Genomic DNA, 27,947 nt, shown 5'->3' with positions numbered 1-27,947 from the left:
TACCATTAAAGTATAAAAACGTGTAGTTTAGTTTTTAGAGTATAATAAAAGGTGATGTGGGGAATCTGCCCATAAGGGTCTTCCAAATAAGTACATTCCTGACCAAGATTTCCTTGAAAGTGAATGTGATTTGGTAAAAGTAATGTAGTTGATGGTTTATTTTCATTTTTTCAGCGCAGGAATAAATTGATAATGTCACTTTTCTAATGCATTGTGGGTTTTAACATGAAAGTCTACGGCCATGATAAAAATCTGCAAAAAAACTTTTTTTTATTGAAATGCATTTCATGCTGATTTTTTTTCTTCTAATGACTTCGGGTGAAGACACACATGGCGTTTTTGGGCCGTTTTTACTAAGTGCGTTTTCAGATCGTTAAAAACGCATGCATTTTTGTCCGTTTTTCATTGCGCAATTTCGGAAAAACGGATGCGTTTTCAAAAACGCATGCTTTTTAAAAAAAACGGATGCGTTTTTTAACACATGCGTTTTTAACGATCTGAAAACGCACTTAGTAAGAACGGCCCAAAAACGCCATGTGTGTCTTCACCCTTCAGGTCTCATGTGCATGTGGTTTTTAAACTCTTTCACTAAACTGTACATACTTTGTGCATATTTTATGTATTTCTTTAGTATGACAATCTGCAAAATGTGCAGAAACTCCTAGTGGGATGTCACACGTGGCTTTTTAGTCCATTTTAAAGCATGCATATTCAGTCTGTTAAAAAACGCATGCATATTCAAAAACGCATGTGGTTTTTTTTAACGGACATGCTTAAAAATGGACTAAAAACGCCACGTGTGACATCATCCTTAGTCTGCATTAATGACTTGAATTTGCCTTGTGCAATGCAAATTTATGTGGGCACGGCAAATTTACGTGGGCACGGTTGCATGTCGTTTCCATTACTTTGCATTGTTTGCGTTCAAAACACTGGTTGCTAGTTACCAATTGCTTGTACTTCAGTAGAAATACATATGTGATCAGGCCAAGCCCTGCCCATGTATATTTGTATTGCGTCTCTAAACGTAAGGCTGCTGTCACACGTTGGCGTTTTTGATTCCGTTTTGTAATGGAATCAAAAGGAACTGCAGCGGGCCACGGCTGATCGCATATGCGTTTGTTTTCAAGCACATGCGATTGGCAGTCTGCACCCGAGCGTATGCTTTTAATTGCTGCTCAGACCTAATAGAAACAGTCATGAACAAACTGGGTAAAATCTTTGAAACTGCATCGAAAGCCCATTAAAAATTTGTTGATACTATATTTTATTTCCACACAGATAATTGTGTGCTATAATGTATAAGTTTAGTGTATTCCACAAACAAGCTGTGTGAACATGCCCTTGTGTTTACTGTATTTCAGTGTGGTTTATTCTTGCCTACAGCCTTATTCACACACCAGTTATTTTGAGCCTAAACCAGTTGTGGAAACTATATAAGATAAAATGGAAAGGTTTGCACGTAGGTATTTTCCACCCGCCATTGGTTTTGGCTTGCAATGATGTGTAAAACACAGGTGTGAATAAGGCCTAAGGCTTTGTTTATACAATGCTTTTTTCCCTCGCAGTAATTGGAAGCACATGTTGTTGCATTTGAGCTGTACACTAGGGGCTATTGCGTTGAAAACCTTGTATATCATGGAAAAATCAAAGTAAAAATATTCACGCGTTCCTGTACCTAGAAGATAATCTACCATCAAAAACCATCATAGTAAACCAGGGGCACTTACTCCTAATAGATCCAAGCACCTTGACTGTGATAATCTTCTTAGTTTTTTGAAAACATCACCCTAAGGCTATATTCACACTGCCGTTGCCCGCCCGTACCGTACCGGGCAACGGCAGTGTACGGGGAGAGGAGGAGGAGGTGAGCGCAGCTCACCCCCGCCCCTCTCCATAGCAACCTATGGCGCACGGCGCCGTATTACGGGGAAAGATAGGACAGGTCCTATCTTTCTCCCGGGTACGGAACGGTACGGTGCCGCACGTGTGCGGCACCGTACCGCTCCCGTAGGGTGCCGTGCGCCCATAGGAGTGTATGGGGGACGTATATCGGCCGTATATACGTCGGCCGTATATACGTCCCCCATACGTTCGTGTGAATGTAGCCTAAGGCCGGCAGCACACATGGCATTTTGGGCTGTTTTTAAAGAGAACCCGTCAGGCAAAATAACCCCCCTAAACTAAATATATTTTCACAAACTGCCATTAGAGAGCATTGCCTCTATCCCTTCATTGTCCCTCTACATGCCTGTAAACTTAAGCAATGAGGTCCTAAAGCTGTATGCAAATGACCTGTGAAATGTCCAATGAAGCATTAGCATATTCAAGCTGTCCACCTTATTCATGAGTGGGAGGCACAGCCACACCCCCAGTGCTTGACTGACAGCCTGTATAATGATGTGAGGCTGTATAATGATGTGCTTCCTGGTGCTGGCGGCCACGCCCCCTGCAGCCTGTGTGTGCATGTGTGTGTGTTTAGGAGAGATACAACACCTCCAGGAGCCATGTTACAGCAGAACATGTCAGATTCATGTGTAGCTGATGTCTGTGTCTCTGTGTATTAGGAGGATGCAGCATGTCAGCAGATGCAGCACACACACTAGCAATGCTTTACTATACATTACACACAGACATGACCAGGGGAGGAGAGGGGAGGGGTAACAGGGGTGACATCACTGCCTCTGACCATGTGACCAGCCTCATTTACATGATAAAGAATAGGTGATTTTATAATGATTAATGTATGAAATAACTAGATAAAGGCTGGGATGGGATCCTTGTGAGCTGCTCCAACAGGTAGTGGTGACAGAAATAGTGACACAGACCTGATGACAGGTGTCCTTTAAGCAGTCTGTTAAAAAATGCATGCGTTTTTTGAAAAGAGAGAATTGTCTAGTTAAATTGCTGTTAACTTTTGCGTTTAAAAAATGCAATTGTTAACGCGTGTATTAACACTAGATAACTGCAATTTAACTAGAAAAACCTCCCCAGCTGTGGCAGGTGTGGTCACACAATGCGTTCTTGGTACCTTTTTTTTTTTTTTTTTTTAAAGCACAAACAATGCACTGTGTGCTAACTTAGGCGGCACAGTGGCTTAGGCTGGCGGCACACGTGAACCTGTTTTTGTGCCGTTTTTTTAAGCAGTCCGTTAAAACCGGTCACAAACTGATGCATTTTTTTTTTTTTTTTTTTTTACGGGCTGCTTAGGGTGATGTCACACATGGCGTTTTTGGTCCGTTTTTAAACATCCGTTTTCTGTCCGTTTTTGGCTGCTTAAAACCTGTTTATCTATTAAGATGATTGGGAAAAACAGACCAAAAACGCCATGTGTGGCATCACCCTTAGTGGTTCGCATTACAGCCTTGCAGTGCTGGGGACCTGGGTTCAAGTCCCAGGGTCAACATCTGCAAAAAGTTTGTATGTTCTGTCCGAGTTTGCATGGGTTTTCTCCCACACTTCAAAAAACACCATACTGATAGGTTGATTAGATTGTGAGCCCCATGGGGTACAGGGCCCTTTTTGGCAAGGTCTGTGCAGTGCTGTGTAATCTGTGTGCGCTATATAAAGGTATTATTATAAATGTTTTGTAAAGCAGCAATCTAATTGGGTTTGTCTCCTTTTCTCAGATGTTGTATTGTGTTTCAAAATGCAATGTAAATCTTACATGTAAATGCATCCTCTGAAGAAAGTCTGGCTTGGCCTGTATATTAAATGTGTGTTCCTATAAAATATATGTATAGACACCACTGAGGGTTAAAGCTGCAGGGTAGTGGTACTCTGCACGGTCTGCTTCAGTTCACTCCTTGCAGTTTTGCTGCAGTTTTTTTTTTTTTTCTTTTGTTTGAGTGGAGCATAAAGGGAGGAGAGCTAAAAGCTTTATTCTCCTTGGATCCATTCCCAGGAAAAAACAACACTGCATGCAAAACTACATCAAAATGCAAAGTGTGAATAGAGCCTTACAGGAAATGATTGCCAGCTGGGGAAAGGGGAGAGGAAAATGCACAGCAGCAGGGTGCAGGATATTTTGTTAGATTATAAAGTGACTTGCAGGGGGAATTTGACAGTTGTATAGAATGTCTCTCAGATCCATTGTCTCTCATTTGTTTCATCCGGGCCTGTATTCTAAACTCTTAATGTTTATTCAGCACGTGTGCAGACAAGTCTGGTTTGTTGTAGTGTTTCAGTGACTATTTGTAGGTTTGTTTGTTTGTTTTGTTCATTATAGTGTTTGTCCAGGGGATGCAAACCATGGCAGCTTTCTTCCAACATGTCCATTGTCATTGTTTATGGAAAAAGCTGCCATGTTTTTCAAATGCTGGACAACCCCTTTAAGACTTTTGCACTACAGTGGTCAGATAGGATTTTCTGTGTCACTGACTTTTTTAATATATTTTTATCTTCACTCCAATAGGATCTCAGAAGAGAAAAGCTGCAGTGGATATTGAGATTGTAGTAAAAACTGAAGATGAAAGTGAAACACTTGCAGATTCTGACAAAGAACCGGAATCTGCAGAAATGGAGACTCGCTGGGAATGGCTCAGTGATGGAGATTTGTGGATGGTTTATGCAGATGACCTAAACATCCAGATTAACCAGGCATTTAGGTGAGATATAAGTTAGAAGAAGAGATTACCTTATTCTGCATGCAGAAGGGCAGTAAGCAATATTGGCACTGGTTATACAAGATGTAGTTCAGCAGCATTCACATGTTGCGTCTCCATTGTGTTTTTATACGCAACATGAACGGGCCTTCTGGCACAAGTGACCTCTGAGTTCAGTGACTGGCCATAGTAGTAATGAGAGTCCTGTCACTTCTAGCCCAGGATGGGAGGGGGCGGTGTATGTCTGCCTACCCCACTGATTACACTGGGACCACCTGACTATCTAATGTGCATGTCAGGTTCCCAAGGGAAATAATCAGCAGGAGTTTCCCCTCTTTCTGTTTAGAAATCTTCATGCTTGGTGAGGGGTTATGAATATCTCCTAGCTACCTTCACACATGACTGCAGGATAACACTGCACATGTGCTTTCTTTTTCATCTGTTTAAATGGAGACTAAAGGGGCCTGAAGCTTGCACATGCAGTGTTCAGTTATATGGAATTAGTTCTTTAATCTGTGGGTGTCCACACATGCAGGTTTGCAGATACAGTTTTTGATGTCCAGGCAAAGTGTGGCGTGAGAGAGTAGCACCTCTCCATGATATGTTCTCATCCATTAAAATTTATATATGTTTTGTAATGTGATTATATTTTGATTGGACATTTTGGGAAATAGATTCCCAATGCATAACTTGTTTATGAGTTTGACTGTTTATATTTATATCAGTTTTAGGGAAAGGGGTGATTTGAATTTTTAGGCTTTTTTTATTTTTACTATTTTTCAGACCCCAAATTGAACACTCTAATGACCTAAAATCAGACTGCATCGGGTCTTTTAATGGCGCTGGCATTGTGTAGCAAACACCCATTGAGTATGAAGAGGGCTCTGCCCGTGGGCCCTCTCCATACTCCCCGTACCGCAACAGGATGTTCAGGAATGTCCAAATGCGGTAAGGGGTTAACCACATAGCGCTGTCACATAGTGCTCCATGCAGTTAAGGTCATCAGCCATGGTGACAGGAGGATGTAACTTGAGAGCCCTCCTACTGACATCCCCCAACTAATCAGAGTGGTCTCGCCATGGCCACTGCTGCGATTGGTCAGTTGGATTTGATTGACCAATCGGTGTGTTACACTGAAAATGGCCAGTTTAAACTGTATTCCTATTATTCAGATTCTGAATCTGTATTTGTTGGAGAGAGCAGTTTGTTCCACCACTACTATACCCACGCTCCTCATGATCACTCCTTTATAGTCTCATTGTCCTCTTTCTCCTCCCCTTTAAGATCACTATCATCATCCTGTCTCACCCCTTTTAATGACCCCCTGTGGTCACGCCAATCTTTCCTTGCCGAACCCCCCACCCAAATGAACCAGTAATTGGTACGCTTGTCTTATTGTATTTCCTGACCAGTACCTGTTGCACGTGTTACCAATTTTTGTGTGCAGTATACTCTGTGGTACGTTATGTTTTGACCAGTAGTTGATGCACAAGTTGGTTTTGTGTAGATGGTGTTGCATTGTTTCTGACCAATCATCGTGGATGGCCGCAGCTCCGCGCCACACTGCCCGTACATGGCTTTCCTGACTCTGTTCCTGCTCCTGTGGAGGTGGTTTACAGGCCTCTTTTCACCCGCAAGTGGGGGCGCTGGTGCCAGAGCTGCCGCAACATATATAGCCCCGGGGTCCTGCTTAAAGGAGCCCCCACCACATGTGCTGCCGTCGGCCGTCTTGGAGGAGGCTGTCATTGCTGGCTCTGCTCTGCTGCAGGGAGCTGAGCTCCATCTTGCCCCACCACCCGCTGAGCTGTTCGAGCATCCGAAGCGGCTGGATTGGGCCAAGGAGAACCTTGTGGCGGGATGTAGGGGCGAAACCCCCCGGCGCCGCTATTTTGAATCCGCCACGTAGCTCAGCCTGCCGTTAGTGAGGCCCTGCGGAGTGGTAGCGCTGTACTGCTGCAGAAATACTATTGCTACCCCTGAGCACTGACATCCCTCCACAGCCATATGCTACTCTGGAGGTACGATCGGCAGAGTGCTGAAATAACCCCATAATCTGCCTCCTGTGCACTACACTATAGCAACTCTCTAACTGCTGTCCCTGCGATTTATTGCCCCATCTGCTTTTCTGGGGGACTGCCTTTTCTTTCCATCAGTGGACTTTAGAATAAAATATAAAGTGATCTTGCTAACCCTGCTCCCTAACTTTGCCTCCTCTCATTAAATCTTCCTCTAGCACCTGGGCATGGAAAAGTTTTTATTACTTCTACAATTCAACATGCCTACTAAAGCTTCATAATCTACCTCCCAAAAGACTTAGTTACTGAAAAGGACTAGAGGCTGGCCCGCAAGGGAACGCAAAGCAGAGCCATTCTTAACGTACGTCCCCCAAGATGAAGCACTCTTCCAAATTTGTCACCTGTCTATAATGCACCTTCATCACCGGAACCCACACATGATAGGGCAGCGGCTGTTGCCCAATAAGTGTCACAAGTGCGTATACCTTTTAGACAAGAGACTAAAAGTCCTTCACACCTGCATTAAAGAGAACCCGTCGGGCAAAATAACCCCCTAAACTAAATATATTTTCATAAACTGCCATTAGAAAGCATTGCCTCTATCCCTTCATCGTCCCTCCACATGCCTGTAAACTTAAGCAATGAGGTCCTAAAGCTGTATGCAAATGACCTGTGAAATGTCCAATAAGGCATTATCATATTCAAGCTGTCCAGCTTATTCATGAGTGCGAGGCACAGCCACACCCCCAGTGCTTGACTGACAGCCTGTACAATGATGTGCTTCCTGGTGCTGGCGCCCCCTGCAGCCTGTGTTTGTATAGGAGAGCTACAACCGCTCCAGGTAGCCATGTTATAGCAGAACATGTCCGGTACTTGTGTAGCTGATGTCTGTGTCTCGCCACGTGTGTGTGAGGAAAACATGTCAGCAGATAAAGCGGACACTAGCAATGTTTTACTATACATTACACACGGGGAGGGGTAACGGTTGACATCACTGCCTCTTACCATGTGACCAGCCTCATTTACATAATAAAGAAAAGATGCTTTTGCAATGATTAATGTATGCATTGAGTAGATAAAGGCTGTGATGGGATCCTTGTGAGCTGCTCCAACAGGTAGTGGCGACAGAAATGGTGAGTGACCTGATGACAGGTGTCCTTTAACAATGAACTAATGCAAATTACAACAACACACAGCATACAGGAGAGCTGAAAACCTGAGTAGCAGCCAGAGAAACCTCAGTTGCTGCCTTGGAACAGTCAGAGCAACAAAGAATTATAATGGAGGAGTCTCTACAAAACAAACTGGAGGACTTGGGAAAACAGGGACTGTAGAAATAATTTGCGATTTGTGGGCATCCCGGAGTCAAATAAACAAAATATCTCATTGAGGATATTGCGAGAGCCCTTCATTGGTCATAGAGTCCTGAGGACAATCCATTTGAATGGGTGCATTGTATAGGGCCACCAAGGCATAATGGAGGAGGATGTCCTAGGGCAGTCATTGCCAAATACCTTTATTGGGCAACGAAAGAAAAAATTTCTCAGAGCCTATAGAAGTCGGGCACAGCTCACAATCCAAGGGCATTGCTTACTTTTAATTCAGGACTTTTCTGCCCTAGTATCACAGCGTAGAAAGCGGTTTGTAAAAGTCTGCCGCTACCTACACGACCAGGGCACATGATTCCTCGGTACCCTGTCCGCCTGCAAGTCCAACACAATGGATGCACTTTTGATGATCGAAGATCCAGAGGAAGCTAAACAACATTTCAATATGGGCTGAAATATGGCGATTTTTATATTTGACACATACACGACTACCCCTAATCTGAAGTTCCTCTCTTGGAATGTAGCAAGGCTAAACACCCCATATCAAGCGAAACAAGGTTCTTCGGCATCTCTACCGCTTTAGACCAGACGTCATATTATTACAGGAGACGCATTTGAAGCGTTCACATAAAGCCCACTGGGTGGACGCCTGCTATGCGTCTTCCCACGCTTCCAAATCTAGAGGAGTGGCGATCCTATTTAAAAAAAAAAAAAAAAAAGTGTTAACTATGAAGTCTTAGATGTTTATATCTGATGATCAGGGACACTATCTATTACTCAAGGTACTGATTGTGGAGATATCTGGTCTTGCATATTAAACATATAATCCCCGAATCAGTCCAATACAGATTTTTTTTTTTTTTTTTTTAATTTCCCTAAACTCATTGAAATGATGCTGGAGGTAGATGCACAAAATTTGATAGTGAGAGAATTCAACGTGGTGACTGACCAATTGCTTAACTGCTCCTCACCCAATAGTAGACCGACACTTTCCTCTAGATCGCTATCACACCTAATGGAACAACTCTCACTATGTGATGCCTGGCACACGACTCCTAACACTGCTAAGGAGTACACATGCTTTTTGGCCGTACACAACGCCATTTCCCATATAGATCTGTTCCTGTTACCCATCACCCTACTTTATTCCCTCCATTCGGTTGACATTCACTACATCACTATATCAGACCACAGTGATCACACTGACCTTTGACAGTCCTACCAGAACACAGTCTTCCCCACATATTTAGCGAAGTCGGAAGACTTCCATAACTTTCTTAAAATCACCTAGATGATCACTTGGAACATTCTGATGACCTGGCTTTAATTTGGGCAGCATCAAAGGCCGTTATGAGAGGCCACATGATGGCCCATGTCGCACACAAACGCAAAGTTGCACTGGGGAAATACTTCACACTTCCCTATTGCAGGCACTATAGACATATGTTGCACTTACAACACCTCAGTTTGAACAGGCCTACATGGATGCTATAAGACTGCTGGACACCTAAGTCCAAGGACAGGCACACTGGAGTGTTGGAAGAACACAAAATAGATATTATAGGGGAGGTAATAGCATGGGCAAACTCCTGGGGTCCTTAACCAAGCCATGGAGAACTACCAAGCTCATTTTTCGCCTGAGACACTTCGGTGAACTAGTTACGAGCACCGATGATGGAGCGTCCCTGATACATGATTACTTTGAGAATCTTTCTCGAGCTGCGCCCACTGAAACTGCCAGCATTGAGGCGTTCCTTGATTCTCTTTGTCAGGGGTAACTGAGGAACAGAGGTAGGTGCTAGGGGTCCCCTTTACAGAGGACAAGGTCAAGGCTGCTATCTCAGGATCATGGTCAGGAAAAGTGCCAGGGCCAGAATTTACAAAGGAGCGCCAGAAACTGCAGGCCAGGTCTCAATGCTGTTAGGGCTTGATGCGGAAAAGGCATTTAATATGGTCTCCTGGCCTTTCCTACAAGCCACATTGGTCCAAAGGAACTTTGGTAGACCCTTCCAAAATCTCATCCACTTGTTATCCCAGACTGTGATCACAGTTAACAAAAGGAACACTCCACAGATTGATATATTTAGACGAACCAGACAGTGCTGTCCAAAATCCCCTATTCTCTTCAATATCTCTAGACCTCCTGCTCTACCACTTCCAGTTCTCAGGGCATACAGCTGAGAACCAGGGAGATTAGTTTCTCTGGTTTTGCAGGACATATCTAGAATACGCCGACTGTCCGGCTAGTCTTTAAATTTGGAAAAAAACTGAGGCCCTATTATTGAAAGGCCTGGCTAGGCCCCTCTGGACAAGGAGCTCCACAGCGCCCCCTTTCAGAATGTTTCTAGACAAGCTCACGTATATAAGGCATATAGACTAGATAGAGGCCTCCCTGAGTGGGGAAAAGCGAGTACAGTCCTTTTTCACCACCTGGGAAAGTTTTATTACTGTGCTGTCACCAGAGATGAGGCGAGATATTAGAAATTGCTTTGTGAACACAGTGTTGTACCAGGAACGACAGCTTGTTGGAGATGTCTCTGTAGAACTTGATTGAAATTGGATCAGGAATGTTAGTGTTTGTAACCTAATACATAAAGGTCGTAACATCTTATAATGCACCATGCCTGGGGTGGGGTTGACGTAACCTCAGGGGATGAGATGATGAGCAAGTGCCATGATTCTTTTGGTTTTGTTTTGTGTTAATTATATTATATGTTCCTCCCCTCCTGTCCTTTCCCCCAGAACAGGATAAAACTATCGTGCAAGCCATCATTCTTCCAGCCAATACCTTTCGACCTTTAAGCTGGAAAAGGATCCCGCTAACGGCTGAAGAGAACTGGAGTTGCCATTCTAAATTTAATGTAACCTAATGACTTGATAGAACTTCTCCCTTCCTTTCCCTTCACCTCTCTCCTGTGGGTCCCAGGCCCAATGTTTGTATTGATTACCCTATGTTGGGATACAGTTTAAAAAAATAAAACTGCCACCCTATTTGCACATATACAGCCAGTGACCGGTTCCTATAAAGCTCTATTCACTGACTGACCCCCTTCTTGTAGCTTAAAATTGTTTCGCTTACATCCACATAAATCACCTTTTATCTTGTATTACCTGTCATCAGTGGGGGGGTGTCCTGCTCAGACAGCCCCTCCCATCTGATCCTCCTCATGCCTTATGCCTCCTTACTAGTCACCGTTTATATCATGTGACCAGAGTGACATCAGCTCGGGTCCTTCAGCCTCTTTATAATACCAAACTGTCCCCCATGCACTTATCTGTCCACATGCAGGCACAGCAGCCTCCATGGACTTCTACTCCTCTTCATCCTCCGTGGAGGTTGCTGTGATTTCATGTAATCACATACATGGTGTAAAAGACCTGCGATGATGTCACTGGTCTCATGTCATGAATGTAACACAAGGCACAGAGTAAAAAGATTGACACAATATTTCCCATCTGTACATAGAGCTTTATATGTCTGTAGTTGAATATTAGCAGATGGTCCCTAAGTACAAGGAGGCAAAGCAGTGATTTGAAGAGACACAGAGTTGTCAGTCAGAATAATAGGGCGTGGTTCACTGCTAGTTTGAGAGAGAAGAGTCACAAATCCCAGACATGAGTCGCTAAAGCTAATTTGCATTTCAGAAAAACATATAATTAAGGTACAGGACCCCACTGGCAGCTAATTTAAGGTGATAAAGGGTTACAAGTTCTCCCCATATCAGCAGGCATTGTTACTCTGGGTGGTCAATATCTGGTGACACGTCCCCTTTAAACAATTTTGTCTTGTGCCAACATTTTTTTTTATAGAAAATTTCATGTATTGACGACACTCGGTAGCTGTCCCAAAAGCGCTCTCCATCTTGTTTCCAATTACACAAGCACGCTGGGAACAGTGCAGAGGTTACCCATTTTGCTTTAATTCAAATCCAAGAGCCAGCTGCTACTAGTGTAAAGTTCATATTAATCCAGACTCTTCCATTCCTTATTGTATGCATGCATTGGTTAGTGAATTTTATTTTTTTTTGTTCATGCTTATAAATTGTTGACCTCTTTAAAAATTTGTTTCAGTACTGGAAGACAGTCTGTGGCCATCTCACCTGAGATTGGGATCTCCTTAGTAGTGGATCTAAGAAATATGGTCCAGAAGAACAAAAAGAGTGGCTACCAACGACCCATACGACTTGCCGTGAAGGAGCAGGATCAATGTGAGCTCATATTTATTTTTGTTTAGGTGTGGTTATTATAGTCTTTAATTATCCTAGGATGAAACAGTTGAGACCTTTTTGTAGCTGTATGAGCGTTTGTTTTCTACGTAACAATTGTACTTTGTATTGACTGTATTTAACATTCCATGCCATGTACTGCAAAGTGGGGGGGAAAAATGTGCAGTTGGTTAAAAACACAATTGCGCCATTTTCTTTGACTCTGAGCTTTCAAATGACACATCTCCTTGGATACCACATTTTATACAGGGTTTAATGTGCTTTAATACCTTTTGAAATTAAAACCCTCGGTACGAAAAAAAAAATAATTTCGCCATTTATCATTCGTGTACAGAACCGTGTATTTTTTTTTTTTTGTTTTGTTTTTTTGTTTTTTTTCATTGCTACCATTTTGGGCAGTGTATGACCTTTTTATCAGTTAAGTTCTTTTCCCATTAAGGAACACACATTTAAAAAGTGGCTTTTCAGACGTTTTTCAGTATTTTCCGTTCACCACTGGGAAACTGTAAATGTTGGTCTTTTTATTTGTATACTGGTAATAACAGTTTTTATGTTTTGATAGATCGTAACTTTTAGGACACAGTACTACCTAACATGTTTGATTTCTTTTATTTTTATATCCACTCTAGGGAAAGGGAATGATTTGAACTTTTAGGATACTTTTAAAGGGAACCTGTCATCAGCTGCTGACCTAATAAACCACTACTATGATGTTGTCATGGGGCCAAACACCTTCCAGATCATGTTTCTTTCATGGTCCTGTATGGTGGCATCATCCAGAAAATCGGCTTTGATGTGGAGTGTGAATTAGTTAAAGTATAAAGTCAAGGAGGCGGAGAACTTGGTACTGCTCTCCTTGCTCAGATTACCTCCTTCACTGTAATTGATAGTACTGCATCCAGAAACATCACTCGGCAGATCTCTTGGAGTCCAATGCATTGTGTCAATCGTATGGGAGGATGTGGGGGAGAGCTTGATGTTTAAACTCTGCGCCTCCTTGACTTTATACCTGTTTACATCTCCCTTCAACATTGATTTTCTGCACGATAGAACCACGCTGAGCCATGAAAGAAACATTATCTGGAAGCTGTTAAGCTTCTTGACAACATGCTAGTAGTGGTTTATTAGGCCCATTTCTGTTGACAGGTTCCCTCCAATTTTTATTTTTGGCTTTGACCATGGCACCCACCAGCTTGAAGAAACATGTTTATGTTTAAGTGTAGTCTTTGTATGTTTATGCCAGTTCCCCCTCCCAGGCATAAAGCACGTCTTGTCTGGGTGAACCAAGGATAATATTACTTTTAACATCTGAGTTTAGGAGGGAAATTGGACGGTATGAGTCGGGAAGTAGCGGGTCCTTACCAGGCTTAGGAAGAACTACAAAAAGGGCCTCTCGCAATGAATCTGGGAGGGAACCATTATCAAGCGCAGCGGAGTACAGGCTAAGGAGATGGGGGACCATCTCCGATGACTGCGCCGGTGTAAGCCTCCAAACTGGAAATCTCAATGGAAGAGGCAGACAATCTGGAGCTGTAAAGAGAAGAGTAGAATTCGTGAAATACCATGTTTATGGCCTGTGTTTCTATAATTAAGGCACTGTTACCATCAAGGATAGAGGGAACGGTGCACAAGGACGTTCAGCCTGCGAGAGATACGCAAGCAGCATCCCATTTTTATCTCCAGATTCTAAGATGGATGCTTCCCTGGCTAGCAGGCGCTTGCTGGTGCGCTCCTTCACTACAGCTAGATGATTCCTCTGCGCTTGTGCCCAAGTCTTTTTACTCCCCGGAGTAGGCTTCTCTAGATATTCCTTTTCTGCAGTCACTAGTGCAGCGGTCAGCCTTTTCCTCTTGCGCATTTAATGACTTCCTATGGCCAGCTACCCCCAACATAAATGCTCCCCTCACCGAGGACTTGGATGGGTTGAGTGTACGTCCCAGATCTCGCTGTGCGCTGTCTTAACAGTACTCTGGACTGCTGGGGATAAGAGCCAGGCCGGGTGCAGACGCCATAGGCGGGAGTCGCTGGTGGGGCCTACAAGGAAGCTGATGTGCAAGGCAGAGTGGTCTGATGCACTGCGCAGGCAATATGATACTTGATCGACGTGCGGTAACACATCTGGGGAGACAACGGCCAAATCAATCCGAGAGAAGCTCTTGTTCACAGAGGAATAGAATGAGTATTCTCTTGAGGGTGCTTACTAAGCCAAGCATCAGCGAGGTCTAGAGAAGTGAGCCACTCATTCAGACGGACCGAGTCTGAGTCTAGGCCACTTGCGCGATCCAAGGAGGGATTAGGGACTTCATTAAAGTCTCCGATGCAGACTAGGAGGCATAGTTGCCAGTTTACTGGATATTAGGTGCAGCAGCGCTGGATCAAAGGGAGCGGGAAAATAGATCGATGCTACTGTGACAGTAAAGCCCCATAGAGCACAGTGTATGACCACATACCGGCCGAAGTGATCCGGCGCTTCTTGTATGACTTCTATGGGGAGCGCTTTGGATATAAGTATAGATACTCCCCTAGCATAGACGGAGTAAGAGGAATGATATCCTCTTGCCACACATGCCACTTCAGAGAGAGGACTTTCTGACCCATAAGGTGTGTCTCTTGGATACACACAATGTGGGGGGCCTGTCGCTTAATGACATCTAACATCAGGGCCCTCTTGAATTTGGAGTTGAGTCCCCTCGCATTCCAACTCATTACTTTAAGTGAAGACTTAGGGGAGGGGAGGGAGGGGTGTGGGGAAGGAGACTTGAGGAACCAGGCATTCATCCTTTCATACCACAGAGACACAGACGGACAACAGAGAACATATTAAATATAACCAGAACCAAACGAACAATCCCAAGAATATAACACCCTACCAGCAGTAGTGTAGACCTATACCCACAAACAGTCAAATAGTAGAGCAGTGGTCCCTAACTCAAGGCAAACCTAAACCATTTGTCCCGGGACCCCAACCCTCAATGTATAGATAAACAGGAGATTGTTAGGCAGCCATATTTTGAGAGCACTAAAGAGGGAGATGGGGGGGGGGGGGGTGGAGCGGCAACAGGATGGGGAGTGGAGGGGAGAGGAAGAAATGCCATATGTGGCGCATAGGCCAAGCTGACCAAAAGCTAAAGCAAATCGGTCACAGGGTACAATTTGTGAGGCGCGAGCCCCAATGTAAACAAATATTAGAAAACTAGAACAGTGATTTGGAACCCCTTGACATCTATTCAGGACAGTCCATGCATTGTCAGAGTGAGCACATCAGATAAAGGATATCGGTTCAGTCACTTAGGAGGTGCGGGCCTTCCAGCAGGTGCCCGAGGCGCTGCATCAGCCCAATGAAGGGCTTCAGTTGGGCAGGTGAAGAATCGAGTCTTCCGGCCGTCCACAATTCGGAGCTTGAAAGGGTACATCATTGAGTATTTATACCCCTTGTCACGGAGGCGGGCACGAACTTTGGTGAACTGTGCACGCTGTTTCCTGACTGATGCTGAGAAATCAGGATAGAAGGACACTCTGCTGTTAGCATACCATATTTCTCCCTTGGTACGGACAGCCCTGACGATAGAGTCCCTGTCCCTGAAGTGCAGCAGCCGGGCCAGGAAGGGTCTTGGATTGCTCCCTGGGGGGCCAGGGCAGGATGGCACTCGATGGGCCCTTTCCACTGTGAAGAACGGGGAGAAGGTATCTGCAAGTAGCATATTTTTGAGCCAATTTTCAAAAAAGGATACAGGGTCTGACCCCTCCACTTTTTCGGGGAGGCTGACCACTCATATGTTGTTCCGTCGCAGACAGTTTTCGAGGTCATCAGCTCTGTTGATGCATGCAGACATTTGGCGCTGAAGTTCTCTGATCTGTGTCGGCATAGGCCTCTGAACATCCTCCACCTCAGATATTCTGCGTTCAGTTTTGATGACTTGTTCTTTGGCTTTATGGACATCATGCCTTAGTAAAACAAAGTCCTGTCGCAGCTCATCCACCTTGGTGACAAGTTTGGACTGGCACCAACTTATGGCTGCCAGCACCTCTGCAAATTTGCGGTCCAGCTCCGTGGCTGGGTCAGACGTGTCGTCGCCCTCCTCATAGCTCACAAGCTGTGGCAGGCTCTGTGAGGCGTTTGGGGACCCCCGAGGAGAGCAGGGCTGTGTGCGGGAGAATTTCCCCAACTTTTTTGCCGCGTTCGACTGTATCTGCGCAAGAACGGCTTGGGATGTGGAGCATACCTGCGCGTCCAGGGGTTCCAGGGACTGTAATGGAGGATCTTCGTGGACGGATTCACAATCCGATGGAGGTGCAGATGCCCTGGACGCGGCTTTGAGCAATTTAGCAGTCTTCCTCCGGTTACCCATGGCGTCTGGGCAGAGAGGGCAGGTGATAAACAATTGAGGGGCCCAGCGTCCAGTAATTAGAGATAAAGTCCAAACCCACGTGGAGTATTGCAGCAGCAATATTTAATATAAACCTGGACCCAGGAACAAGGGGATAACTGGGATTATGGGGAGAGCTGCTCAACTTGGGGTCCCCATGGAGGAGGTGGGCAGCAGCAGGGAAGTCCGGCAAGATGGCGCCTCCGGCAGGATGCAGGGCCAGCTGGAGTACTGCCGCGGTACCTCCGGTGGTGGGAGCGGCGTCTCAAGCTGCAGGAGGGGGGGGGGTTGCCCCAGGTGGTCGGCGCTCAGCCAACTAACCTCCGCGGCACCGGATGGCTAGGATCCGGCTGCAGGAGATAAAGTGCGGGGGAGCGGCGCTCCGGTGGGCAACGGCAGGTGCCTGGGGCACAGCGGCGCCGGATCGAGTGTGCACAGGTGAGGGATGGCTGCCTGGGGAGAGAGAGGGTGTTGTGCGCCACGGAGCTCCAGGGACCCGTCTTCCTAGCTCGGCATCTATATCTTTTTACTAGTGTTTTTTGAAGATTTAGGGTGTTGGAGAGTGGTTTTATACCAGTTTTCACCCTCTAGTGCAGTGATGGCGAACCTTTTAGGGACCGAGTGCCCAAACTGCAACCCCAAATCCCCCTCATTTATCGCAAGATGCCAACCAAAAATAAAGCAGTAACCTATTGCTACCTGTTCTTCAAAAACGTTCAATCATCCTGGCCTCCTGAGGACCCCAACATAATAGAAAAAAAAAATGGAAAATTTGCATCATAGCTTCTTTCCAGTGTCCATCTGTACACAGAGAATCTAGGAGCCACATTCCCCTCTTCCTACAGTCCCATGTAGCCAAGTAAGTATCACTTTAAAATATCACTAAAAGCAGCATCTTTTAAGTTGTTTGGAACTGCAGGAAAAAGTCCTGTCTGGTGTGCTTGGGCAATGGCCCGGGTGCCCTTGGAAAGAGCTCGGAGTGCCGCCTCTGGCACCCGTGTCATAGGTTCACCACCACTGCTCTAGTGGGTATTGTGTCTTATGCATGCTTTTAGGGATTTTAGATGTTTGATTTGTTTTCTTATATGTTAATAAATGTAAATTTTTTTAATTTTTTTTTTTTTTTTTTTTTTGTATTTGCCTTGTGTCTGTGAGCATATCTCTTCTTCGTGATGTTTGAGGTATAATCTTATATGCTCTAATATATGATTGGTTGCTCTGCAGACCACATATTTTTTTGTGGTAATTTTGATCTCCAGTGTATTCACAATATATTTGTTTTATAGTATAATAAGGTTTCTCCCTTTCCCTAGAAACCCATATATAAATTAATTGCTTAAGATATTCCAAATGTCATCAAAATATAAATATTATGCCGTGTCATGAACGCAATTGTCAAAATGGTTTAAATGAAAACTTTATCAATTCCTGCAAAATATTTTTTTGCAAAAAGATTTTTTTTTTTTTAAGTGTGTTGGGGCATAACCAAATTTTTAACAATTTGGTATCTCTATGATTTGTAATGACCCAAAGAATAAACAGCATTTGTCAATTGCGATACCACAGCATCCAGAGGGCGTGGGAGAGCCAAAGAAGCCTGTGAGTGGTGTTAAAAGGTCTTTTTCTTTAACCACTGAAGGACACAGGATTTTTTTGTTAATTTTTCGCTCTCCACCATCAAAAATCCATAACTTGTTTTCATTTTTACATGTATAGACCTGTGTGAGGGCTTATTTTCTGCGTAAAAAAAAAATTAACTTCTCAGTTACATTATTTATTATTCCATGCCATGTACCGGGAAGCTGGAAAAAATTTCAGATGCGGTGAAATTGGCAAAAAAAAAAAGTATTTGCGTGTCTGTGGGCTCAGTTTTTACGACTTTCAATGTATGCTCCAGATAACACAGCTTCTCCTTTTTCAAACATTTGGTTTGATACGATCACGGTGATACCAAATTAATATAGGTTTTATTGTGTTTTTATACATACTCAAAATCGAAACGAACGTGCATTGCATCATATGGCATTTTTACATAGTATTCACTACAACAATCCACTGCCTCATTGTAACAAATGTTCAGAAACCATGCAGCCTTGGGTCTGATGGAGACCCAAGGCGGTCATGTTAACCGATCGCCGCTCTGGGGAGTGAAGATCAGGAAAACAAAGATGGCAGTGCCCACGCACCTCTGTCTTTTAAGTGCTCCCGGAAGAGTTAATACTCTAGCACCGATCCTGGGTGTTAGCCATGTTGCCAGGATGTGGGTTGTGGTCGTATCCAACGACAAGCATCTTGTTTATATAGGACATGACATCCCCTTTGTGGAAATTTTTATTTTTTTTTTCTTTTTAATTTCCAAAATCATGCGTGTATATTAAATTTCGATTTGAATGGCCAGATAGGAATACTCCCAATTTATATGTTTAAAGGGAGCAGCAGTGTGAATGGTTTAAACCTGTCAAAATGACTGGTGGATTTCCTTTAACCCCTTAACGCTCTGCGCCGTAGCTCTATGGCGCAGGGGTATAAGGGATGTATGAAGAGGGCTAACGGGCTGAATCCTCTTCATACAGAGGTGGGGGTTGTTGCATATTGGAGCAAACCCCCACCGCTAATAACCGTGGTCGGTGCTTGCACCGATCGCGGCTATTAACCCTTTCAACAGCGCCACCATCTTTATTACGATCGGCGCGCCCCCGAACGTCATCGGGGGGAGGTGATCGGTTGCCATGGTAGCCTCGGGTCTATCTGGCATCTGCAGATTCGTTACAATGAGCCAGTGGCTCATTGTAATGAATGTGCTGCAAAAATGCCATATATTGCAATACAGAAGTATTGCAGTATATGGTAGGAGCGATCTGACTATCTAGGGTTAATGTACCCTAGATGGTCTAAAAAATAGTGAAAAAAAAAATAAAAAAAATTAATAAAATATTAAAAGTTCAAATCCCCCCCCTTTCCCTAGAACAGATATAAAACATAATAAACAGTAAAAATCACAAACATATTAGGTATCGCCGCGTCCCAAAATGCCCGATCTATCAAAATATAAAACCGGTTACGGGCGGCGTTGACCTCCGAGGCAGGAAATGGTGCCCAAATGTCCGAAATGCGACTTTTACACCTTTTTACATAACATAAAAAATTATCAAAATGTCGCACAGACCTCAAAATGTTAGCAATGAAAACGTCGCCTCATTTCGCAAAAAATTACCCCTCACACATCTCTGTGCGCCGAAGTATGAAAAAGTTATTAGCGTCAGAAGATGGCAAAAAATTTTTTTTCTTTTTTGTACACATTCGTTTAATTTTTGAAAATGTATTAAAACACAATAAAACCTATATAAATTTGGTATCACCGCGATCGCACCGAACCAAAGAATTAAGTAGGCGTGTTATTTGGAGTGAAGAGTGAAAGTCGTAAAAACTGAGCCCACAAGAACGTGATTTTTTTTTTTTTTCAATTTTGTTCCGCACAAAATAAGCCCTCACACAGGTCTGTACACGTTATTCTGACTCAATGACCTGGCTGTAAGCAGGTGTTTATAGATAGTCTTATATCTTTGCTTTAACCAGTACTTACACCGAAAATCACTTTTCGTCAGATAGTGTCAACTCCATCGAAGAAGCATGTGGGAAGATTCCAGCTTTATTTAGTGCAGAAATCTTGAAGAAATGCTGGTTACAACGGTGTGAAAAGGATATAATTTGCCAGGGTAGCAGAGACATTCAGATATACACCTTTCCTGACAAAGATGGCTGCATACATGAGGGAGAGGGGAGGAGTTACAATACTGAAGCTAGAGGACAGGAAGACAGGAGGGTCAAAAGGCAAAGCAGTACAACACATATACATGTCAATGAATAGAAACAAGTCCTGGGACATGACACTCCCCGTCTGAAATCTTAAGATTTCATAATATACCAAAATTGAAAGAATGTCGCATGAGTCCAAAGGTTGTTCTTAAAACCTGTAAACAAGAGAAAAAACAACATGCAAACAATAACAATAAGTCCAAATCTTGAGGTTGAAGATTTGAAATCCTGATGCGAAACTGTGAAGAAGTTCAAGTAAACCCATCTTCGGATTGGGAAAGACGCAATCAGCAAAACTTCCACAAACCCACACTGTAATCCACAGGTGATATCATAGTCTATGGCGGTATGCTCCCCGCCATAAACTAAGTGGGTATCCAAGTCACTCATGTAGCTTCTTCTTTTGGTAGCAGAAGCACTAGCTCATGGATAGGACGGAAGAAAACCTTTGCGGAACCTCCCTTTGTTACCTTGACTTCCACTTTGCGAATCTTTCCATCGTCGCTAGGCATAACTTTAGTGATGAGACCCATGGGCCACTCATTACGATGGGCTTCTTTATCCTTTAAAAGAACAAGATCGCCTTCCTGGAGGTTAGGTTTTGAAGTCTGCCACTTTTGACGGCTTTGAAGCATATGTAGATACTCTCTCTTCCACCTATGCCAAAACACATTAGACAGATGTTGCACCTGTTTCCACTGGCGTCTGTAGATGTCACTATGGTCAAAGGTGCCTGGAGGAATATCAGCAGTTCCGATCTTCTGAGTAAGAAGTGTTGCAGGAGTAAGAATGATTGGAGAATCAGGGTCTGAGGAAACTGGAACTAAAGGCCTTTCATTGATTATGGCAGATACTTCAGCAAGGAAAGTGACCAATGTCTCATGAGTAAGCAAAGAAGACTTGCTGTCCATTAGCATTGATTCAAGTATCCTGCGTGCAATTCCAATCATGCGTTCCCAGGATCCTCCCATATGGGATGAATGTGGAGGGTTAAACACCCAAGTACATCTATTGTTGGTCAAGAAGTTTTCCAATTGTAGTTCCTTGCAAGCTCCCACAAAGTTGGAACCGCAGTCGGACCTCAACTGTTTGACAGGTCCACGAATGGCGAAGAATCTTCTAAGGGCATTGATGAAGCAAGAGGCATCCATGCATTCAATTACTTTAATGTGTACTGCTCGAATGCTGAGACAAGTAAACAGTACTGCCCATCGCTTGCTATTTGCAGCTCCACCACGGGTTCTACGAGTAACTACTGGCCATGGACCAAAGACATCGACCCCAACATAAGTAAATGGTGGATCAGCACTTAGACGGTCTGCTGGTAAGCTTGCCATTTGCTGCTGTTGCTGTCTTCCTCTTAACTTGTGACACTTAACACATTTGTGGAGTACAGAGGAAATACATCTCTTCATGCCCACAATCCAGAAACCAGCCGACCTGATGACACCTTCAGTAAACTGTCTGCCTTGGTGCTGTACTAGCTCATGATGGTGTCTGATCAGCAATGTAGCAATGTAATGTCCACCTGGTATGATGATAGGATTTTGTTCCTTGTTACACAGGTCAGATCTCTCTATCCGGCCGCCCACTCTCAGTAACTGGTGGTGATCGAGCACTGGATTGAGTTTGTAGAGTGCACTACTCTTGGACAAACTGATGTTTTTTGAGATAAAATTTATCTCCTGATGATACACTTCTTGTTGAACACAACAGATGATGACTTGTTCAGCATGTTCAAGGTCTGAAGCAGTAGGGTGTTCCTTACACATATGCCACCCATGACACTGTGATGGTGTGTCCTTAGCAAAGCAGCGAGAGATGTGAACCAATCTGGCAATAGCTCGCACAATGGATGACCAAGTTGAGAAACGCTCGAAGCGATGTGACTTCAGCTTGACCTTTGAAGTTACAGAAGTGTACAACGTGGAGGCTGTGGGCCTGATTTCCTTATCAGACTCAGGATCAATTAGCTCAAAGACATCATTGGATGGAGTCAGACAAGTTTCCTCACACAGAAACTTCGGAGGAGATAACCACATGTGATCTAAAAGACGTGCAATTGGTGCAGGTCTTGTTCCTCGATCAGCAGGGTTAAGTTCCGTGGAGATATACTGCCACTGTTCAGGCATAGAAAAACTCCTGATGCGTTCTACTTGGTTGCTGACATACATGTAAAACTGTTTAGTCTGGTTATGTATATAACCGAGCACGACTTTGCTATCAGTGTAAAAGGTAAACGAATCAATTGAAATGTCTATTTCGTCTCGTATTAGTTCAGCAATTTCAACTGCTAGCACGGCTGCACAAAGCTCAAGTCTTGGTATAGAGTGTGCAGGTTTTGGAGTAAGTTTTGCCTTACCTAAGACAAATCCGCAATGTGTCTCATTGCTGGCTCCTGTGGTTTTCAGATAGGCTACTGCAGCTATGGCTTCCACCGATGCATCAGAGAAGATGTGGACTTCCTTTCTGATGGCTGTTGAAAGGGAGCTGGTTGAATAACAACGTGGAACTTGGAGTTGCTCTAACACTTCCAGAGACCTTTTCCATTTTTCCCACCTTAGTTGTTTCTCAATAGGTAGCGGAGAGTCCCAGTCCGTATTTTCAGTGGTAAGCTGTCTTAGCAGTATCTTGCCTTGGATGGTGATGGGCGCAATGAACCCAAGAGGATCATAAATACTGTTCACAACAGATAAAACTCCTCTCTTGGTGAAGGGTTTATCACAAGCAGACACTTGGAAAGTAAAAGTATCTTGTTCAATGTTCCAGAGCAACCCTAGGCTGCGCACAGGAGGAGCGTCAGAACCGAGATCAAGACTCTTCAAGTTGATGGCATGATCTTCTGAGGGAAATGCTTTCATTACCTCATGGTTAGTGGAGATGATCTTGTGAAGTCTGAGATTTGCTGCAGACAGCATCTCTTGTGTTCTGGTAAGAAGATCAACTGCCTCTTCACTTGTGGGTAAAGACTTAAGACCATCATCAACATAGAAATTCCTCTCAACAAACTGACGAGCATCAGAACCATACTCCTTCTCACCTTGTTGGGCTGTCCTTCTCAGTCCATAGATGGCTACAGCAGGAGATGGGCTGTTGCCGAAGACATGCACCTTCATTCGATAATCTTTGACTTCCTTGTTGACGTCGTTGTCCTTGTGCCAAAGAAACCGAAGATAGTTTCTGTTGTCTTCTTTAACAATGAAGCAATGGAACATCTGTTGAATGTTGGCCATTATTGCAACAGGTTCTTGTCTGAAGCGCATTAGGACCCCTAGAAGACTGTTGTTGAGGTTAGGACCAGTGAGCAGCATGTTGTTGAGAGAAACTCCCTCAAACTGTGCGCTAGAATCAAACACCACTCTGATTTGGTCTGGTTTCCGAGGGTGATACACACCAAATGATGGCAGGTACCAACATTCTTCTCCTTCCTTTAGTGGCGGTGCAGGTTCTGCATGGTCTCTATCAAACACCTTCTGCATAAAGTCTACAAAGTGTTTTTCCATCTCTGTCTTTCTCTTTAAGGTACGCTTTAAAGATGAAAATCTTGAGGCTGCTTGCTGCAGATTGTTTGGTAGTTTTGTTCTTGGAGTACGGAAAGGCAAAGGTGCTACCCAGCTGTTGGAATCATTTTGAGTGAATTCCTTATCCATTACTTTGAGAAATTCTTTATCTTCTCTAGCAGGTGCCAACTTGTTGTCATCACTTGTGGTGTTGAACACTGTAGATCCAAGGCTATCATCCCATGGAAGGCAAATGTTAATGTCATCTTGCTGGTCATGCTGCCCCTTACAGTTACTCATCTTTTCTTTCACCTGGTAATGACATGGGCATGGCTGAAAATAAGTGCTGCGACCATTTGGCAATATATGAGTCTTAAATGAGGATATCTTGGTAGGCCTTTTTATTCGGTCAATGCAGACGTTGCCTATAATAACCCAGCCTAAGTCAAGGCGCTGGGCAAATGGTGCATCATGTGGCCCATTGATTTGCTGACGTATTTTGTGCACTCTGAGAATGTCCCTTCCCAGTAAAAGCAGGATCTCTGCATTCTTATCCAGAGCTGGTATTTCACCGGCTATGGTCCTTAGATGAGGATGATGGAGAGCAGCTTCTGGTGTAGGGATCTCCTGTCTGATGGTATCTGGTTGCATTCAACAAGTGTGGGCAAAGGTACCTCTAGATTTCCCATTAGAGAAGCTACTACAAGTCCACTGGCTCTTCTCCCTGAAACCTCTGTAATGCCACTACAAGTGCCCAAGGTATATGGGTAAGCATCCCCCTTTAGGTTAAACAGATCGAAAAGTTCTGACCTTGCAAGTGATCGGTTGCTCTGGTCGTCCAGGATGGCATACACCTTTAAAGTCTTTTCTGGCTGACCATTTGGGTACACCTTGACCAGGCATATCCTTGCACAGGACTTGTCACAAAGATCTTCTCCGCAGACTTCTGTACATGAAGAGGATACTGTAATAGACCTTGCTGCTTGATCTGTGTTCTCCCCGCCATGCTTTGCTGGAGGAAGGAGATCTGTAGATGGTGTAGGGCTGGACTGAGAGGGGTGAAGATTCCAGCTTTATTTAGTGCAGAAATCTTGAAGAAATGCTGGTTACAACGGTGTGAAAAGGATATAATTTGCCAGGGTAGCAGAGACATTCAGATATACACCTTTCCTGACAAAGATGGCTGCATACATGAGGGAGAGGGGAGGAGTTACAATACTGAAGCTAGAGGACAGGAAGACAGGAGGGTCAAAAGGCAAAGCAGTACAACACATATACATGTCAATGAATAGAAACAAGTCCTGGGACATGACACACGTAAAAATGAAAAAGTTATGGATTTTTGAAGTTGGAGAGCGAGAAATGAACCGAAAAACCCTGCGTCCTTGAGGGGTTAAAAAACATGTAATACAGGATAAGATTCTGATTATACAAAAATAGATTATACAAACATTTTGTACATTGTACCGTTAATGGAACCACAGATACACTGGGTAATTTCAAAGGATAAGGGTAACACATTTTGATGTTTGTTCTTTTTTCATTTTATTTTCCTAGTTTTTGTGTGGCAGTGGCTCTCGGATGATGACTCCTGGATCTCTTATGATGCAAAAACCTCCATCTTTCTGGAGACAGCGCTACACACAGACAGCAAGATTGTGTCTCTTTCTCTTGGTGGGAAAACTTATATAATTGATCTTGGAGCTATGGTGCAAAAAAATACCATGACGCAATATGAACGACAAATTCAGCGTTGCTTATCGGGTATGTCTGCTAAGCTCGGCAGTAATTGGTATTCAAGGGGAACCTGTCATCAGGAGCCCTTTTTCTGGCTCCCCCATGTACCCATAAAGAAGAGTGTATACAATACCAAAGTATTTTTATAGTAAAACTGTCCTTTTCTGAAAAAAGAGAAGTTAGAGGAAAGTTTGCCTTTTTGTATGCAGAGCAGTGTCCCTAGTCCCATGGGAGTGGCAAGTGAGGAGTGGTTCCCCCCACCCTCGGGAAACCACGCCATCATGCTGTGATTTAAAAAAAAAAAAAAAAAACCCATGTCCCCCAGAGATGCATTTCTGCTCACTCCTCACCGGGTGCTCTCATGCAACTAGGGACACAGCTCTGCATGCAGAAAGGGAAAAAGCTCATTTTACTATAAAAACCCTTTCGCTATTCTCTATAGGGACATGGAGGGAAACAGAATCAGGGCTCCTGATGACATTTTGCTTTTAAGTGTTACATCAACCAAGGTTTCCTGACACCCTCAACATTTTTTTTATTTTTTTTTTTATTTATTCCCCCCCCCCCCCTATTAACCGCTTCACAAAATTCTTCATGAAATTACAGCATTGATAATGCATACAGCAGTCCATAAACATGAATGATATAGTCACACCATGAAGATAGAAGTGGACCAGGGCTCAGTAACACCCACTTGTTGATGTAAAACTATGGAAGCAGCAACTTTTCTATGAGAGTTGTTTTTTTTTTTTTTGTTTGTTGTTTTTCATTTTTCTTAAATGAAAGTTTCTGTAGTTGCTTTAGATGCTTCAATGGATGATGAAAATGACAGTCTTAGTAATGGACCATCCTCTGCAAAACGATTTTGTGGGAGTAGGAGTGTGGACAGTGGAGACAGTGAATCAGAGGAAAGCAAAGGTGATCACTTTAAGTCTACATAATCTTTGCTTCAATGCCTATTCCATCAAATGATTCTACCGCATGTCTTTCCACCAATCTGTCACTCTATTGCAGAGCACATAAGAACCATTCTTTTAAAGGGTAAGGCTCCTGTGGATCCAGAATGCTCCAGCAAACTTGGAAAGGTCAGTTGTATGATGAGCTTTAATTTGTTGTTTAAAGGGTTTGGCTTTTTTTTTTTTTTTTTTTTTTTTTGTAATGTGTGGAGGAAAGGATATTGGGTAATTTTCCCAAATATATCTATTAATAGTTAAGCTTCACTCTCTTGATATGTAAAGTAAAGCTCCTGGTTCAGAAATATCTTTTACCTCATCAGGCCAGACATTCATGTCCATATAATGCCTGCTTATGGAGGTCCATGTGATCCTAACTGTCCATGAACGATTGCCCTGCCGGGGCAACTTATGACAGTATTCATGGGTTAAAGGCATTTTCCCATGAAAAGAAAGTTCCACCCCTAGTGGTGATTACACAATAAAGATAGATATATATATATATATATATATATATATATATATATATATATATATATATATATATATATATATAATTTTACTTGCTTTGATAGGAGCTAAAACAGCAATAAAACTGAGTAAAATATTATTCGGTTATGGTTGGTGTAAAATGATTCATGATTCCTCAGGGTACAGGGTTTATCTACACTTTTTTAGGGTTTATTTACACTTATTTGGCTTCTGAACATTCTACTAGTCTGACACGTAGAGAGGCAAGACCAATCAGAGATCAGATCCATTAGATATATATAGACACACAGCTCTACTAGCTCACCTAGATCAGTGAGCCCTGCTATATGCCTTCCTTGGACCTTAGAGTAAATATCTGATCACTGCAATGCGAGACGGAGGGACTGGAAGCAGAGAGCATGGCAGTGTGCAGACAAGAGAAGCTATTCATGAGAAGAATCTGACCATAATTGTGAGCACCAGAGCTGATAAACAGGTTGGAATTATATATTTGAGATGCTGTATTTTTATTAACAGGCATCAGCGCGGTGTCCATTATATTGGACGCTGAACGCTAAGTCACGCATCTGATATATTGGGCGCAGAGCTGATGCCAGCTCAGCTCGAGATCAGAGCTGTGCCAGCTGTAACTGACCGCTGTTGTTACACTGGGGTGTTGGCTGTTAGAGTGAGCTCTGATATTGTGTGTTTATGCCGCGGTCAGCGGAACCGTGGCATTTAAGTGGCCTGTAAGCAGTCTCTGCCCCGCGATCTCCCCCGACGCCATCTTTGGGGGCGGCAATTATTCCCATGGCAGCCCTGAGGTCTAATCGGGTTCCCAGGGCTGTCTGCAGGCCGTGCCTTTTAAGATGACGTCTGTGATGTCATCTTAAAGTCAGTGTCGGACTATGCATGTGCATAGTCTGACAC

General features: G+C 43.6%; 1 protein-coding gene across 2 annotated transcripts in view; it reads left to right on the top strand.

Moving 5' to 3' along the window:
• The window catches only part of PARP2 (poly(ADP-ribose) polymerase 2), a 62,230-nt gene that overhangs the window by 4,299 nt on the left and 29,984 nt on the right, over positions 1-27,947 (top strand). The window contains exons 2-6 of one of the 2 annotated variants that reach the window (XM_072149385.1): positions 4,415-4,607; positions 12,019-12,155; positions 25,414-25,620; positions 26,398-26,511; positions 26,608-26,678. In XM_072149385.1, the coding sequence (XP_072005486.1) occupies positions 4,415-4,607; positions 12,019-12,155; positions 25,414-25,620; positions 26,398-26,511; positions 26,608-26,678 (722 nt within the window). Of the gene's footprint in view, positions 1-4,414; positions 4,608-12,018; positions 12,156-25,413; positions 25,621-26,388; positions 26,512-26,607; positions 26,679-27,947 lie in introns of both variants that reach the window. The other variant, XM_072149378.1, reaches the window with a different exon arrangement.

Source organism: Engystomops pustulosus, chromosome 1 (assembly GCF_040894005.1).
Source record: "Engystomops pustulosus chromosome 1, aEngPut4.maternal, whole genome shotgun sequence".
Classification (NCBI taxonomy): domain Eukaryota; kingdom Metazoa; phylum Chordata; class Amphibia; order Anura; family Leptodactylidae; genus Engystomops; species Engystomops pustulosus.
The sequence above is the reverse complement of the archived record's forward strand: the minus strand, read 5'-3'. Positions and strand labels throughout refer to the sequence as shown.